Source organism: Hakea prostrata, chromosome 1, assembly GCF_041222555.1.
Source record: "Hakea prostrata isolate BN-2017 chromosome 1, UWA_Hpros_2, whole genome shotgun sequence".
In the NCBI taxonomy this organism is placed as follows: Eukaryota; Viridiplantae; Streptophyta; class Magnoliopsida; order Proteales; family Proteaceae; genus Hakea; species Hakea prostrata.
The window spans coordinates 11355144-11373224 of record NC_142600.1 but is presented as its reverse complement, the minus strand read 5'-3'; the positions used below and the strand labels follow the sequence as shown (position 1 = coordinate 11373224).

Here is an 18081-nt window from a genome sequence, read left to right as displayed (position 1 = left end):
ATGTTTTACCTACCTGCAATTTTTCCAGCATCCGGTACTTCCACCATCATATGACATCATTTCTAATGGCCAGTACTTCCACGCCCAATCGCCATCCACCTCCACAACCACCACCTGCAACCACCAGAGGGCTTTGACGTTGATGATGAAGCTAACAGAACAATAATCTTCTCTCCGCAACTTACTCTTGTCGGTAAAGTCATCGCCTCTAAACGTTATCATACTCAGGTCATTTCATTAAGGTGGTTGCGTCTTTTTCTTGTTCATCCAACTCCATCGGTACAATTTTCGAACCTCGGGGGTCAACTCGAATGGTCTAGAGTTGCCTTCTACTAGATCTCTAGGTTCATGGACCTAAAACAATGGGTTATCAGGTTAGGATAGGGGATTTCACAAATGTTGTTTTAAATGAGCCCCAAAACCCCTCAAAAAGTGGGGATTCAATTTGAGCAAGGATGTAAGCTAAGAAGCTTTGCATCCTAGGGGCAACCAACAGGCCGGCCCTTCTTGGGTCATGTCAAGTGGTAATGTCTGATTCACGTCCCATTTGATTCCAAACCTTAATTCTAATATACTCTATATAATTGTTTGGATTTTAGTGATTATTTAACATTCTAATTGTGAACATTTTGGTTTCACTAGGGACACTAAAATCTTTGACAAGTGAGGGATACAATCTTATACATTTGTGTATTTGATTCATGTTATCATGCATTTTCTTGTATGTTTATGTGGTTTGATGTTGTAGGGTATGCATGCATGGGTAGCAACATGAACTTAAGTTAATTATGTTATTTTGTTATTTCATCTTCAATTATGATTATGATTATGATTATGATATGATGGGAAACAGGTGAATAATGCATACATGTGTATCTTACTCAGGTTTGTGGGTTCACCCATTGCCCTTAGTACGTTTGCACCTTCTATGAACTTTATGTGCATTACTTTAGGTGTTTAGATGCATGGCTAGGGACCACATTATCATGTCATTCCCCTTCGGCAAGTATATTGAAGCCAAGTGACCCATGATAGCGGTGTTGGGGTGTTAGGCGCCCATTAGCCTATTGGAGTAGGTAAGGAATACAAACATACCATGTGTCATTCATGGTAGGGTTGCATAAAATGAAAGGCTCATGGGCCGCCCAATAGCCTATTAGAGTAGGTGAGGGGACATGAGGTAGCCTGCCTATTGTATGTGGATGACCATAGGGTTAAGGGAGGCATAGTCCGAGTTGATTGCTGCATAAAATGTGGCATTTCCTATATTGGCAAGGATATCTGACCAAGTAGGTTGATGCAATAAAAAGGATATCTAAACACAGTATGACACGATTGAGTAGATAACCACTTGCATTAGGCTAGGAAGTTCCCTAGCAAGCACCAGTTCTCATACTAATGGTCGTGGTGAGAGAGTATGGCCTTAATCCCCAGCCATGGTCATTAATTGGACTACTATCCCTATACCTTGGTCTTGACGCCTAGTTTGGTTGGAGCCATTGTGGTTTGTCTAAGACTTCTAGAGGACACTAGTGTTGTATCGTAATGTGTATCTACCTAGATAGAGACTAGTATGGTTAGATTTATAGGAGAATATTTGTATATACATTACTCTATTACATTGCACTTGCATTTCATGGCTTATACGCTTGTTAAATGCATTGTATATGATATTTGTTGATCCATTGAGTTCGTTGGAACTCATCCCTCATGGATACCCTTTTTTTTTTAGATTTTTATACAGGTTATGAGGACCCTCGCTATCCCAGAGTATGTGGTGTAGTGGAGCCATACAACATATCGGCAGGCGAGGACATGGAGACCCATGGCGACTTGTGTGCATGCATGGAGTGTCCATACTCTATTCAGTCTTTTTTAACACCATGTGATTATATTTAGGGACGTGATGATTTGACTGGGATTGCATTCTTTTAATCTAAGAAATTGAAAATTCAACAAATTACACTCTTTAGCACTTTAACCATTTAATTTGATACTTTAAATATTTGACTTCCGCTAACTCTAACTTTTGGATAATTGTAATAACTATTTATACCTTTTAAATCTTGCTCCTTGATTATGTTATTGTGTGTGATTGATTTTAGGATTGAATGTAGACTTGGATCCTTGTGACTGTGGATCACATCCACAAGTATTCAGGTGAGTCTAGTTGGGTGGAGTGTGACAAAAACTATCTTTTTTTATGACGGTTTAGAAGATAGGATTTATATGCAGCTCCTTTTAGGGATTTTAGCAGCAGGTGATGAGATTAAGGCTTGCCTATTAAAGAAATCACTTTATGGACTTAAATAAGCACCTAGGCAATGGTATAAAAGATTTGACATCTTTTGTTGAGTATTGGTTTAAAAAGGAGTGTGTTTAACAATTGCCTCTATTTTATTTTTTTCAAATTCTATACTTCTATATATGTTGTTATATGTGGATGATATTTTAATTGCATGTGTTGATTCTTGTTTTATTCAAGAAATTAAATGTAAGTTGAAATATGATTTTGAAAAGAAAGAGCTTGATCTGCTAAGAAAATATTAAGGATTAAGATCTACAGAAGTGAGGGGTAGGGGACGATTTATGTTTGTCAAAGATCATACCTGCTTAGGATCATTGAGAAGTTTAATATATCAAATTCTAAGTCAAAATTAAAATCCCTTTAGCTACACATTTTCAAACTTTCTAATGACCAATGTCCTAAAACTAGCTTTGAAAAGGATAAGATGTCTAAGTTCCATTACTCTAGTCTTTTGGGGTCTCTTATTTATCTTATGATATGTATATACAAGCCCTGATATTGCTCATGCTATGAGTGTTCTTAGTAGATTTATCGTCAATCCTAGTAAAGAGCATTGGTTTGGTCTCAAGTGGCTTTCAAGGTATTTAAGAGGTTCTGTCAACAAAGGTCTTGTGGTTAGAAGTTCACCTAATGAATATACTCTTAAATGATATGGTGGCTCTGATTATACTAGTAATATGGATAACATGAAATTATTATATCTCTTCATATTATCTAGTAATTGCATCAGTTCAAATGTGCAACACTAATCTATGGTTGCCTTATCTATTACTAAGGTTGAGCTTGTTGTTACATCTAAGTGTGTGAATGAGTGGATTTGGTTACATGGTTTTGTATGTGAATTGGATGTTTTAAAAAGTAAGACTATTGTTTTTATTGATTATCAAAGTGTTATTCTTGTGTAAAATTCCAGTCTATCATGATAGAACCAAATATATTGATATCCGGTACTTCTTCCTTGGAGAGAAAATAATTGACGGTGTGCTTTTGATTGAGAAGTTAGCATTTAGCATAATCTTACAAGTTGTGGTACTAAATTGTTGCCCCTTTTTAAATAAATTCTTGCATTTTCTTCATTTATTGGGTGTTGGTGATGTTATTTGCTAAATTATTTACTTTTATGTAATTTGTAATTGTAAAACTTGTCCCTCCTCCCTAGGATAGTTTGCCCCATTGGCCTCCGTTCAGCAACAACCAGGGATTTACTTGGATATAGAGATAGAAAGTCTTCCGGTTCGTCAAACCTAGAAGTGGATTTTGATGTTGATTCATATAGTTTGGATGGGAAGACTATTTCGGAGAGTAGATTCACTAGCCTATTAAGTGGAGCCTTCGATACTTGACTCCATAGGGGATAAATGATTGAAAGTAGCCTATAGAAGGTTTGCACTCGCACTGGCACACCTTGCGTCATTCACAGTCTATACTATGTCGAGTTCTTATAAGAAGAAGACCGTGAGAAAATGTCCTTAAGTTAGGGAAAGTCATATGACTCATATCCACTTGCTAAAGGTGACCCGCCTTGATTTAGTCTCTCCTAATGGGGGGGGGGGGGGGCTTGTTCCCCCGAGGGATGGCTCTTGGCTTTGAAACTATAAACCAAGCCTTTCTTTCTTGTTTTTAGTCTTTGGAGAATGGCTAGTGGACTTTTTTTTTATTATTAAGTTTGCATTTGTTTTATTTATATGGAGATACTGCCCAATTTTTTTACAATTTTGATTCAAGGTTTTTATTTATCTCTAGTTTTGATATAGTTGCCTTGATAGTACATTAGTTGTTGTCTCTTGTTTTTTGTTAAATTTATGTTTTTGAGCTGGGTTTTGTGGTGCATCTATCTGTTGCATTTTGTTGCATATGTACCTACATTTTGTGCTTTCTTCTGGTATGGTCTAGGTTGTCTTTTCTAGGTGTATTGCATAGCATGTTGTTGCATTTATTGCATTAGGTGCTGCTCTTTTCTTTTACTTTTTTTTTTTTTTGCAGGTACATAGGCGATGACAGATGATGCTCAGTGCACTCTATTTGGAGAGCTAGATATCACAAATTAAGGGGGAGAATTTAGAGGGCTAATCTGTAATTTGCCACTCTATTAGTTGTTGTGAATTGTGGACCTATGCTTTGGTTCAATCTCATTTGAACCAGTACCCATGGTATATATACCCTTGAGTTGGTTCATTTGTGGTTTAAGTCATTTGTAATTTGGCGATTCTCATTTGTCTCTCTCTTCCTCTCGATGGCAATTAGGGTTCTTGAGAACCCATCTTCTCCTCTCGGTTTCTCTCTAGTTCTTAGCATATGATGGCTTATTATGAAGGATCTTTTCAATGCTTTGAGACTGTAGGATCGTGGTCTGCCTTCGATGTTGATCATTGTATGTATTTTGTAAGTTGAACATCTCCTTGATAAAGTGGATCGTGTTTCAATCATGAGCCCTCAAGACGTATATCAAATTGGTCGAACTCCATCATCAAATCCTCCATGTTCTTTGAGTTTCTCTACTTCTATCTTGTTTACAATCACATACTTATCACCAATAGGTTATAACACGTGTTCTTCTTTCGTAGAGTTGCAGGTGATCATGTCAACTTGGAGATCTGGGTGGGTCATGATCAAAATTTGCCGCAATCGAAAAAAAAATATATTTCAATCATCTTGTATTGTTATTAGAGTAGGGTATTTTTAATCGATCTATGTGATCTAACTAGATTTAATCTTACAATTATTTAACTAGATATTAGATTATACTTTCTGTTAGACAATCGAATACATCGTCATTATCCACCTGACATAATTAGGTGATAAAAAATTTTATATATATAATCAGGTAATCCATCATGATGAATTTATCCATGTTAATCTACAAGTATCTTGAATAAAGTAGGGGAAGAATTGGAACATTATTTAAGATTTTACTAGAAGATTTAAAATTAAAAGAGATCCAACGTTCTATCCATAACGACGTGTAGTTTCTTTTTGGTAAAACGATGTGTAGGTTACTCTAAAAGAAGAAAGTATTCTTATATTAAGGGTAATATATCTAGGATTTAAATTATAAGGAATGTAATAGTTATTTTCTTTGAAATCCGTTAAAGTTCTGATAAATAGAACGCATTTATATTGGAAAAACTTAATTGCTTTTGTAAGATTGTGGGGTTCACATTCTTTACAATTCTCACCTCCTACAATTCCTTGTAATTCCTATGTAGGATTGTGACACGTGGAAGTTATTTATCTAAGGTGAGAATTGTAGAGGATGTGAACTCAAGATGGGTTGTACGTCTTCATCAGCCAACTGCTTAGGCTTTGTTCCGTTCCCAAGTTGGTCATGTATGTTTGGACCTTTGGTGGTTTTTTTTTTTTCAATTAATTTCTGAAATCAAAATTTTTGACATTGGGGTGTGGCATGAGATCCACTTGAATCAACTCTAAAATGCTCTTGTGAGTCAACCTTTGTTTTTTTGATAAGAATGAAATGATTTATTGAAACAAGAAACCTCTATTATATCATGTTTTTAATAAGTCAAACAATAAAAGCTAGTAAATAAGGGGAGGGGGGAGTTTACACTTAAGAATGCATCTTGTGTGAGTGCATAGTCCTTTGCTAGGGTGTCGGCCATAATGTTAGCCTCACGAAGTACAAGTCTAAACGAGGTAAACTAAAAAGATTCTTTCAGATGCAAAATATTTGCAATTATTAGATATACCTTCCAGTGAGCCTTAGTAATAGGATTTTACAGATTATTAGTGATCGTCTAATTGTTCGATTCTACCACGATGTGAGCTAATTTGAAATCTCTAGTTTAGATCATTGCTTGTCGATTGGCTCTCTTGTGAGTCAATTACGTACTCTTAATTTATACTCTTTTCACGCAAGAAAGATGAAAATTGATATGAGGTTCTTCTTCCTACCCATTTTACCCATTTTGTAATTATGCATTTAACTCATCGTCACCAATTATCCCAGCAATAACACGTATCAGACCAATCAAACTATTCCAGATAAATGGGTTGATGATGATTTAGATCACTACTAGGAATGTCTCTTGAGAAAAAGTCTCAAGGACTCAAGGGAAGATTCTCTTTGCATTAGCTTCATTCATTAGTTTCCAAAAAAAATTTACTATTTTTACTGTGATATTTTTTTTGGGCTTGGATAATCATACCTTGATATTAAGCTCCCTGATTAGATTTACCAAAAAGGAATGAAACTCCCTGATTAGAATATACCTATAGAAGAGTGATAGTTGGAGAAAGATAGACAATGATGTGCTAATTCAGAACCAGAAAGCACGCTCATGCCTTGCGATCTGGTTTCCAAGTCTGCAGTGGTCCAGCAGAGTGAATCGTTAATGAGATGCCTTTTTTTTTTTTCTTTTTTTTTTTTTTTCTTTTTTTTTTTTTTTGGGTAATGGAATGAGATGCCTATTGAATAAGTGGACCATGAGAAGAGGAAATCGGAAATCAGAAATCAGAAATCTTATCCACACCATAGAACCCTAGCTACCCCTGGCACTTAAGCACCTCACAATATTCTCATGTAATATCCATACAATTTTTCTGTTTCATGTTTTTTTCGGTAACGCCCAGGATTGATTGAGGTCTTGAAGTGGGGGAAAAACACAATCAAAGGTACCGGTGTTCTTTGTAGCTCTTCGCCCGCCCTTGCTTCCTTCCTTGCTTCCTTCCTTCCCTCCCTCCTTCCTCCTTCCCCCTTCCTCCTTCGAGGATAAGCGCGTTCAAGTAATAAATCACATATCATCACAACAGCGAAGGGAATTGAACGAAATAGCTAGAAATGGCCTTGGAGACTTGTTTTCAAGTGAGCACCATGACTGCCACAACTAGAGCTTGTGTTCTAAATGCTCGCCAATCATTTGCCTCCAAGGATAATAAGTTCAATTTGCCCACATGTAAGCAATTCAAGCTCTCTGCAGTCTCTCGTTTCTCGTCGTCACCCTCCTCTTCTTCTTCTTCTTCTTCTTCTTCTTGGTCTTCCTCTTTATCTCCTGTGGATCACAGATGCCCCAGATCTCGCATTATCTGCAAAGCCCGAGAAGCCGTCGACGAAGGTAAGTTGTTCTCTCTAGATCTGTCCCTCTCTTCCATTTCAGGATTTCCTACGCCTGTGGCTGATGATTGCTTTGGGAAACCAGCTTCTTACAAACTCAGTAGTGCCCTAAATCGTTAGGATAGAATGGAACATTTGCAAAATCTAAGCTGATATATAGACATCAGAGACTAGTCGACCCTCTTTTCAAATAAGATCGAAAACTCTAAATTGCAAGTTATGTTATGTATGTCTAATTTCCCGACTAGGTTGATATATAACTATTATTTAATTTGCTCCTCAATTCCTGTTCTTGATATTAATTCTTCTCCCTCCAAAAGGGCTTGAATAAGGTAGATCGTATCGCCGTCTAGGCATTCCGGATCGAAACACCTTTAAATCCGGACTTTCTACCGTTGCATAAATCTGTTAGCAGAGACCACTCTAGGCCTAGGGTTATGAGGATTGACGCCTCTGGTTTGTCACAACCCTTTTGTTTTTTTTTTTTTTTTGGTACAGAGGTTTATCACGACCCTTAAGCCAACCAAAGGCATTAGGGCTGGATTCGCCTGAACATATTTTTTTTTTTAAGTGATACCAACAAGGTGACCAAGGATGTAATTGCTTCAGTCTTTCCCATTGCCGTCCAGCTAAAATTTTGACTGCCCAAAATTTCGCAGGATGGTAGACTGAAGCTTTTTCCTACCAACGACAACCATAAACAATGCTTGTGAGAAAAAGCAAAACGATTCTTTTCATTTAACTTTAATCAAGCTTGTAGCTTAATTTTTGGTGTTATCTAACCAACTTGTCCTTTGGAACCTATATATATATAAATATAGTTCTAGTGGTGACGGAAACAAGCTGGGACAATGAAGTCATTGCAAATGAGAGGCCAGCTCTGGTGGAGTTCTGGGCACCCTGGTGTGGACCGTGCCGGATGATTGCACCGGTGATTGAGGACTTGGCAAAGACATATGCCGGAAGGATTGTTTGCTACAAAGTCAACACCGATGATTGTCCCAACATTGCCACCAAGTACGGCATCCGAAGCATTCCGACCGTGTTGTTCTTCAAGAACGGAGAGAAGAAAGAGAGTGTTATCGGTGCAGTGCCCCTCTCAACCCTAACTGCTGCCATAGAGAAATATTTGGATTCATGAAGATGCATTGAAGACGTATGCTGGAAAACAAAATTATCAGATCATCAAGTATCAATGTAACTCATGATGATGATTCTCCTGTTTTTCTTTCCTGTATATCTGTAATTAAGAATTACGACTGAAACACTCCCTGACTCATGTGGGTGATTGATTATCTATGTTGGAAGAAAAGCTCCTTTCCAGGGTTAATTTTCGTCGTTAACTTATACATAATTTAGCTTTGGTGATGAAATATGCAATTGGCCTCCTGAGGCTTTCCCCCTTGGTGTCGGAATTTCCTCCCAGGACCGTCCTTCTGACGGTTTGATTAAGACTCAGCAGTCAGCACCACGGTGAGGGTGTCGCTCATCAGCAATTGTACGGTGGCTGCATTTTTCTTGTCATGGTAAACCACCGTTAGTGTGGCCGTTTCTTGGGCACTGGAGGAACTCGTCCAGGTAAAAGCCTTCGACATACCTCATCTACTTTCGTGGAATCACTACCTACTGTTCTTCACTTCTTTGTATTTGTTGAAAATGCGAAAGACAGACACCCTCCCCATCAAGGGTTATTGAAATTAGGAAACCTGGTCTCAAATCTCTAAAGTCGTCTCTTAGATCTAGAAACTCTGTGATCCTGTTGGACCTCAATCCTGGAATCTAGGGAAGCCTGGAGCAAGTACAAGTGTAACGGCCAATTTGATCCAACAACCCAAAAACTCTCCTCCCAAACTTCTTTCATTAACATAAAGCTAACTTGGGGGATAACGTCAAATTCACCTCAAGTTCAACTCACAGAAGAGAAGCGTCATCTCTAATCATCAGCTCACACACATCCATCGGTCATTCCCAACAGAGCCTTGGATCCTTGGAAATATTAAGATGTTACCTTAGGTTGTACAATAGCTACATTAGAACAGTCAAATAGAAATGATTCAATTATCAATTTCTGGGCTTTTTACCACCCCAAGGATCCATCATCTTGCAACAATATTAAGTTTTACCACGGTCCACGGCAGAGGCTTTTCTTAGGGAGGGAGAGGGGGGGAGGGGAAGAGAGAGGCCGCAGTGTCTGCAGAAACAGAGTAAAAGGCAGATGCTTTTTATCGTATAAGTTGAAACGACTCAAAGTGATACCATTCAACCGTTCCCACTGTACAGCCGACCTGGGATTCCTTTCCATAAGAAGCAAATCGAGGAGGCTCCAAGAAATTTCCGTCTTTGCTGTTCTGGGCAATTGAGGTACACGACCAACGCATATGAGCATGGAGTGAAAAATAACAATACCCATCACACCCCCCAAAGAATGTGATCCCTCTGATTCCCCCATTTTAGGGGTGTTAGCCGTGAAAGGCTTCTATATGGAACCGTAAAATACAACTTCACATCAGTAACCCTCGTCACATAAGCAGGTGACCCGAAATGGATGGGGTAAGAAAAATGAAAATAACGCCAAAGCTGATGTGGTGATGGTGGTTTACAATGTTTCAATGCTCACTACACTATACGTTTACCTTTTCCTGCAATTAGTACAGAAGTGGACGCTTTGTGGTGCTGAATACGATGCTAGTCATGCAGCCTGGTACATCCGGCCATTCTCCAGCAGCATCCAACTTGAACACACTATTCATAAAAGCCTTCTATGGAGATGACTTCCAACTGAATTGGAGATTATTGAAGCTGTTTACTGCACCAAGCCCACTCAACAGCCTATTCCCCAAATCCTGTTGTTGATAGTTCATGCCAGGGTCTTGAGACATTGATGCCATGCCAACTCGCCCATTCAACATCACGGAGTTAGTATTGCCCATCGCCGCTCTAATTCCACTAGCTGTTGCAGCTGAACTAATTCCACCACCCATGTTACCAAATCCCACACTGCCAATGCTTGAACTGTTGGTGATCCCGTTTCCAACCAAGCAGTTTCCACCACTGAGAGCTGTGTTGTTGCCTGTCTGTGTGGTCCCATTAATGTTCTTCATGTCGTTCCCCAAGGAACCTACACTACCCATACTACCTCCATTTAGCTGATGAGAAGACATCATCATTTCTTGAAAAAGCTGCTGAACAGAGCTCTGAGAATCATTTGGGTCAGCTTCAACAGACTGGTTTGACTGTTGCATTGCAATAGTCGCTGGTGAACTTGCAGCACTCATCTGGTTTGTTGCATTCACTGCTGCTGCTGGTGGGGGTAAGCCGCTATGAGAAGAATTCTGGGGATTGTTAGATGAAGGTGTTGGCGATGGGAATGGAGATGATGGGTTTGTCTGAGCTTGTGGTATTGCACTTGAGGAGCCCGTTGATGGGATCTGAACAGCACTAGCAGCATATGGACTGTTAGCACTAATCATCGGGTTTTCCTGCCTTGAATTCATGGAGTTCTGGTGAAGTAGCCCAACAATAGTGCTTGCCGATGTGGAAGTGGATGCGGAGTTGAGGGAATTATTTACACTAACCACCGTATTCTTAGCAGTAAGCTGAACACCAGTGGCCTGGACAGAGCTCTGATCATTGTTGGAGTTTTGCACCATAGTCTGCTGCAGCTGCTGCTGCTGCTGCTGCAGTTCAGCTTGATGAACTTGACTTTGGAGTCCTGATGATGAGCTGGTTCTCCGAGGGAAGTTGATCAAACTTGCTGAGGAAGAAAAGAGTCAAAAACTACCAATACCATAATGTATCTTATAATGAATTACAAAGATATCTACAAAAATTCATTCATTTTAAATAAGTCCCACGTGATACCACCCAACAAGTGATATGCTACCATGATTTATGGATTACCAGCTTCCACTTTACTGCACCCCCAATGAGGATATGCACATCCTCAAATGGATTCCCAAAGTTCATAACAAAGCAAAACATAAATTACCTTTTTAAGGACATTAATATTGATTACCACAGATTTTACCACCTAATAATTGTATTTCATTCTTCAAATCTTGATGGCTCCAATCAGGTGGGAAGTCCCGAGGTGACCATGTAATGACATAATGGACAGACTTCAAGCAGCTTCTATGAAGAAAGATAGGCTAGGCTAGTCAGCAGACCACAATGGAAGGCCAAGGGCAGGGGTCGGGAAGTGTACTGCTCATTGGTTTTTGGGGTTGAATAAACTTATTCTTAAAAGAAGGCATAAACGCCAACAAGGAAACCCCAAAAGTAGAGGTATCCCACTAGATATCCAAGCTAACTAAGTTAATCAAGTCAATCGATACTACTGTTTCTAAAGAGGAGACGTGATGCAGTTAAATCACTTAAATGGGCTAAGCTTTATTAAAACAAATTTTGGGTAGAGTCATGTACCTCTGTACCTTTGACCTAACAGGTTTCCTTCGTAATGGCCAAAAATAAGGGGTGATGCTTGCCTAATCATAGAGGATTAGTTAAATCCGTGCCTCAGTCATTTTACTAAGATTGGTTGGGACTATAAGTCCAGTCATGGATTTAATCAATTCCCAATTATTTTATTTTTAATCTGGTTTATGTAGTATAAACTAGTTAAGAGTAGACCTTTACTATTTAGTGTTTGGATCTTTTTTCAAATCTTCCGTATAAGTTTGTGAGGGCCAATAGTCTGGTACACACATTTTATCAATGAACAAAGGTAGCTGTTACTGCTCTTTTCTGTTGGAGATAGATTAATAGCTGCTTAATCAGTTTCTACCAGGTGGGATGAAACCAATATACATCAGTGTTTTGGGGTTGGGTTACCCTATGGCTTTTGAGCCTCTAATATTTGTTCTTCTTAATAAAAGGTTGACTGATACTATAAACTAGAATCTGTTGCTCAAGTGGCTTTTAATTGGGATCTCTTTTTTTATTTTTTCCTTTTTAGGGTGGCCGGTGGGGTGAGTTATTTCTGAACCTAGCATTCATCCTACCTACCCCCATATAACACAACTCAAAGTAACAATGCCTGGAGATCACTAGTCCAAAAATGGTAGTAATTGATTTACGTATATGGCATTTGATTATATTTACAAGTTTTGCAACGAAAAAGAAAAAGAAAACAAACCCACAAAAAAATTGTGGCTTGATGGTGAAGTATTTTTCATTTTTTACCAATGACATCCTGGTAGGACCAAGGTTCATAGTTCAACAGTTTTCAAGCATTGTTTCAGAATATATGTAACTTACAATCAAAACCTAATGAGACCTAACATCAGCAATCAGAATATTCATGGACTTATCAAAGCTTTTAAAGAGCTAGAAATTCTGATCTTGGGATGAGTATTTCAATCTCAATTGTCAATGTCAAATCATCTGACTCAAAATACAAAAAAACTGATCCTTCTTAACCAATTATGCACAAAAAATCAAATCCTTCAATACCATAAAACTAAATCATGAACCTGCAATGTGGCTAGACTAGCATCAGTTATATGCAAGATGACCCTGCACCCATGTAACTGGAAATTTCAGCACATAATGAATAAGAAAAGTGACCCAGGCTTGACCCACTGATGTAAACCTGAAAATTAGGGTTAAATTTTTAGGATCTTCTGAAGTAGGTCCAGAACTCAATTAGGGTTTCCAAGGGTAAACTTGGATTATTTGAGGTTTCGGCCAGGATTTTAGAGGCCAATAAGCTGTTGGGATTGTGATTTCGGGTCTGAAATTCAATAGGAATTCAAACTCAGATTTGGAAATTCCTGTCCTTGGCGAACTGGGACTCGGTTAGGGTTAGGGTTTTGGGAATGGGCTTCGATAGGGTTTAGGATGGGCCTAGGATTGCTGTTCAGACTTGCTGTGATTGAGTAACAGATCTGAAACAAAGTGATGTTTGAGGTTTAGGTTTGAAATTGGAATCCTAATGCAACTGGGATTGGGTTAGGGTTTTCAGAAGTTTTGGCCAGTGGGTTTTGGGCTCTGACTTTCTTTCTATGTTTCAGATTTAGGGCTCAGGGAAAAGGAAGGGTTAATGGGGTTTGGAAGGTCTAGTTTAGGGTTTTATGAAGCTTCTAAAAATTCTGCCGAAGTCCAAGGTTGACAAAGACTTGCAGAAAATTTTAGATTAGGGTAGAATAGGTTGGATAGGTTAATTGACTTAGGGAATGTGTCCCTAGGTTAGGTGCAATCCTAGGAAGGGTGTTGGAGTCTAGAGGGACTGGGGAACTGGGGTTTACACAAGGAGAGGTACTGCTGCTTGAACAGAAGTAGGGAGGGGCAGGAATTGGGATTTCCTACTCGGGTTAGGATTGAGATGTGTGGAGATAGAAGGCGGTTTGCGGCTACTTTGGGAGGGCTAGGGTGAGGCTGAAACTAAGGGAAGGGCTGAGGATGTTGGAGATGGTTCGAACTTACTTGTGAGTATCCGATGTCTGGCTGGAGTTGCAAAAGAATGCTTGAAGAAGATGCTGAAATCCCAGAATTGAAGTAAAGGGCTTCTAAGCCAGCCGCAGGTCACCTTCCCAGGGATCCCACAACTATACCAGTCTATTCTCGAACCTCAATTCATTCAATCAATTTATAGCCTTGCAAACCCAACTAAACTCAAATTGGTAACTTAGCCTCTAAGTAAACAATGCTTGCCAAATTAGGACTCAACTAAAACAACTCATACTAATACTTCGAAAGGAAATAACTCTTTCCTATTTTAGAACAACTCTACGACTCTAAAAACACTTAAAAGAGAATCAAATTACTATGAGATTCTAGCCCTTAGATTGGAATCTCTTACAAGCACTTACTTGTGACTCAACAAACAGTTAACTAAAATAGAACCACTTTAAGATAAGGTTTTTAAAATTAAGGAACCCTATCCTAACAACTCAACACAAACTTTAATGGACTATAACTCTTAACTGACTCATCAGAAATAAAAATAAATAAATAAATAATTATATCGCTAACCCTAGGATCGTGGGGAGCAAAACAAGACCCATATTGGGCCCAAAAGAGGGGTTGGGAAAATGGCCAGAATACCCCTAGGGTATTTGGCCAACCTTGGAACAATCTTTTGGGTCTGGTTTTGGGCCCAATTTTAGGAGGCCCATCCTATGATACATCACCCACAGTTTCAAATTAAAATTTTCTCATGATGAAATGAAAAAATAATATGATCCTCGTAATTTTGAGCCACTCCTAATCATTCTGAACTGAAATACACCAATCATCAGGGTATGGCGTCATCTATCACACAACACAACAGCAGCATGCCATGTAGCACCTTATGAAGAACAAAGACGTCACTAAGCATGGTGACATGCAGCCATTCCCTAATATTCATGCAACATGGATGAGTACTCCACAATAATTGGCAGCTCTTGCACCACTATATCTTCCAAGACAGAGGATCAAACGTTAATGAAACACAAAATGATAATGGAAGCACTAAGATAAAATAAGAGGAAGCTTTACCCATAGGTCCAGTCTTTGTTTCTCTACTATAATCAATCAAATCTTTCATGCTGTTAACGACTTCTGATATCTGCAATTTTTAACCCAGAAAGCATCATATAGATGAAAAGAAATTATGTGAAAGACCAAATTCATTTGATAGGAACACTTAAAATTTTATTTTATATGGATAGACCTGTGTAACAGAAAGCACCTATCATGATTATTACAACTTAAACATAGTTCACAAACTAAGATCTATAATCATCAAGCAGAAACTTGTAATAGAATACCATTACTTTTGACTCTAGACAAAAAATATCTGAGCCAACGATCAAGAAAGTTGTCTGCATGCTTAACTCTGTTTCTTTTCTTTTCTTATTTGTGTCTGCATACTTTATTGAAGTATAAATAACTTTGACACCCCAGAACTAACAGGTGACTCATCGGCCACCCAAACGACCTAATAAACAAACTATCCATTGAAAGTCCCTGATGAGGACATCAGTGGGCAGTTCCGAGTTTACCAGTGACCCCAACATAGAGATCATCCCACAACAGCATCATTGTGGATGGATGACGAGTTCGGAAGTTATCAGATTGCTAGGATCCTATGGTTCGAGGAGGAGCACTGCTCATAGGCAGTTTTGTCAATGTTATTTCCCTTAGTCTTAGTGGGTTGGGTAGTAGTTTGCTATTGAATTTTTTTAATTTTATGTTTGAGTCTTTATGGGCTGGGCCTTGAGTCTATTTAGGCCCAATTTTGAATTAGTTTGGGTTTGGGTTATATTTGCTACTTAAGTTGGGGTTATTTTGGGAATTAAGCATGTATGGTTGGAAAGGATCAATTCTTTTATTTAAATCTTGTATGGAATTCATATTTGGCAGCAATGAATGAATGAAAACAGAAGATTATCTCACTCTCTCACTTGCGCAGATCTCTCAAGCTTGGTTTTCTTTCTTTCTCTCTCTCTCTCTCTCGGGTAAGTCATCTCCTTTCCTCCTTTCTCTCTTGAGCGATCAGACCTCTTCTTCTTTTCTTCCCTGTCTAGGATAGTTGCTTTCTTCTTCCTTCTCTCTCTATCGATTCTCTCTATTCTTCTCAGTTTTCTTTTCCTTCTTTTTTTCTTTCTTCCTCTTTCCCTGCTATTCTATCCGTCAGAATTTTCTTCTTTCTCTGTGTACCTTTTTTTATTTCTTCTTTTCTCTCTCCTTCTCTATTATCACCTCTAGTACAGCAGTCTTGTTGTGGTTCTCCATTCTAACTCTACTATCCATTCCTGGGTTTCCCCATTACTTAGAAATATTTTTCTTTCAATTATTTCTATTCCTAGATGTTTTCTAACCCCTGTTTTGCAGCCAGCACCAGCAGGTAACTTTATTAAGCCTCTCTTTGAATATTTTTAATTTATCTTTCTTCCTTTGCAGTAGTTTCTTTAAAACAAAACTTCCACAGATTCCTTTGCATTGTTAATTGCAGAATTCATTGTCAGAAACCTGATTTTGAATAGGACAGTACTATTTTCTTTAGAATCTTGATATTCTTGCATTCAATTTAGAGTTATGGTGCCAATATCCCCATCCCTTTGTTTCCCCTATTGATTCTAGTTTAGTTGTGTTCATTAGTAAAGACTTAGTGTTTCTTTCTCTGCTTTAACTGTCTTATAAGCAAGCTTAATCAGAATTCAGGTGCTGCAATTCCTATTCTTTTATTACCTGTCAAGGATAAGTGTCTCATTCTAAGAGTCTAGTAGCCCACTTTGTAGGTCCCCTAGTTTCTAGGATTTCCCCTACATCGGTCCCATTATATCATGTAGATAGGAATCATGAATTCAACTTTTCTGAAGACTACAAAGATGCCAGAAAGTAATACAATCTGGATCATGAGTTTCCAAACAGCAAGGAATCACTGCAGATCACATTACCAACTTTGAGATTAAATACCCATTACTAACAGGAATTGAGACAATGTATAACCAGAATATTATTGTTGCATACCAATTGATTGGGTGGTAAGCCAACCCTATTCTGCAGTAATGGATTGGATGGGTGGTCATCTAATTTGAAAGCTGGAGAACTTGCCATTAACAAATACAGAATAAAAACTGAAAAACTACTCAACATGTGGACTCCCTCAGTCCAAAAAGCACATAAAATAAGACATGTATCACTATATACAACTTTAGCCAGATCTAAAGGTGTCAACTGAAAAGAAGTTCCAAGTATTACATCAAGCAGACAGATTTAGAAAAGTGACATCAAGAAGAAAGATTTAGAAAACTGAGAAGAATCAACAGCCACTCTGCTTTTAAAATGTTAGTGTACACACAACAAATTAGTTCTAGATGCAAAACACTCAACGATATTCAAGCTATCCTCCAAAGTTAATTCACAGATGAAAGTGAAATCATTTATGTATATTGATTGCAAAAAAGCACACTACCTGAAGACACCGAACGTATCTCTTCGTGTATCCTAGATCATTTACCAAAGGCACCTCCAGAGCTTTTGCTAATTGGCGAGCTGATGCGACAAACCTGAAACAGAATAACATTTACAAATCAATGTAGGTGATTTCAAAATACATATTGTATAAATAACATATAAAATGCATAGATAGATTAAAAAAATAAAAAACCTCAATTAGATCAAACACTAACTAATATTGTAGTCCCTAACTCTCAGTGCACACCATCGTTGATGGATATATATAATATTTCTAACTAGTAGGCCCAAATTTCCAATACCATTTTAATATAGAAACTCATCCCAAACTCCGACTCCCGAGTCATGTAGGACTTTAAACTGCAAAAATATACTGAAATTGACCTAAGACCAAGGTGTGATTTTTCGGCGAACTTCGCCATTTCGCCATTTGGCGAACCCAAAGAAACGGCAAATTTTGCCAAAATATCAGGCGAAATTCACCCTGTAAGGTCAGGTGTTCCGTAAGCAATCGAATATATTTTATTTAAAATTAGAAGGGGGGAAAAAAACAGAGAGAGAAAAAGTTGATGAGATCTCAGGGATGTACAAAAAATATCAAACGGTGGAGATTCAAAATACAAAAAGCTCGGTTGGGGTTTCCAAAAAGTGTTAATAATTATGGACCATGAGAGACAAAATCAAAACTAAGACTAATAGAAGACTAATGGGTCCCATTCAAGGTTGTCAAAGCGACCAAAGCAATGGAGGGCTTCCCAGGCACTAAAGCGACAAAGTGCCAATAAAGTGATGACTAAGCGGG

General features: G+C 38.3%; 2 protein-coding genes across 3 annotated transcripts in view; one reads left to right on the top strand and one right to left on the bottom strand.

Moving 5' to 3' along the window:
* The first annotated feature begins 6837 nt into the window (after positions 1–6837).
* On the top strand, positions 6838–8706 carry LOC149027471 (thioredoxin-like). Its single transcript, XM_089162765.1, has 2 exons — positions 6838–7377; positions 8198–8706. Exons 1-2 carry the CDS (start codon positions 7104–7106, stop codon positions 8515–8517), a joined length of 594 nt encoding a protein of 197 aa, XP_089018891.1. The 5' UTR covers positions 6838–7103; the 3' UTR covers positions 8518–8706.
* A 233-nt stretch (positions 8707–8939) lies between these two features.
* The window catches only part of LOC149027470 (transcriptional corepressor SEUSS-like), a 30027-nt gene continuing 20885 nt past the window's right edge, over positions 8940–18081 (bottom strand). For both annotated transcript variants that reach the window (XM_089162753.1, XM_089162760.1), the window contains exons 8-10: positions 17278–17371; positions 14856–14925; positions 8940–11130 (exon numbers count right to left, since the gene is read on the bottom strand). In XM_089162753.1, coding sequence (XP_089018879.1) covers positions 10136–11130; positions 14856–14925; positions 17278–17371 — 1159 coding nt within the window. In that variant the 3' untranslated portion in view covers positions 8940–10135. The remainder of the gene's footprint in view (positions 11131–14855; positions 14926–17277; positions 17372–18081) is intronic.

Coding starts and splice junctions, on each gene's coding strand:
- LOC149027471 (XM_089162765.1), top strand. CDS start 7,104: ATGGCCTTGGAGACTTGTTTTCAAGTGAGCACCATGACTGCCACAACT. Junction 7,378..8,197: donor CCGAGAAGCCGTCGACGAAG/GTAAGTTGTTCT, acceptor ATATAAATATAG/TTCTAGTGGTGACGGAAACA.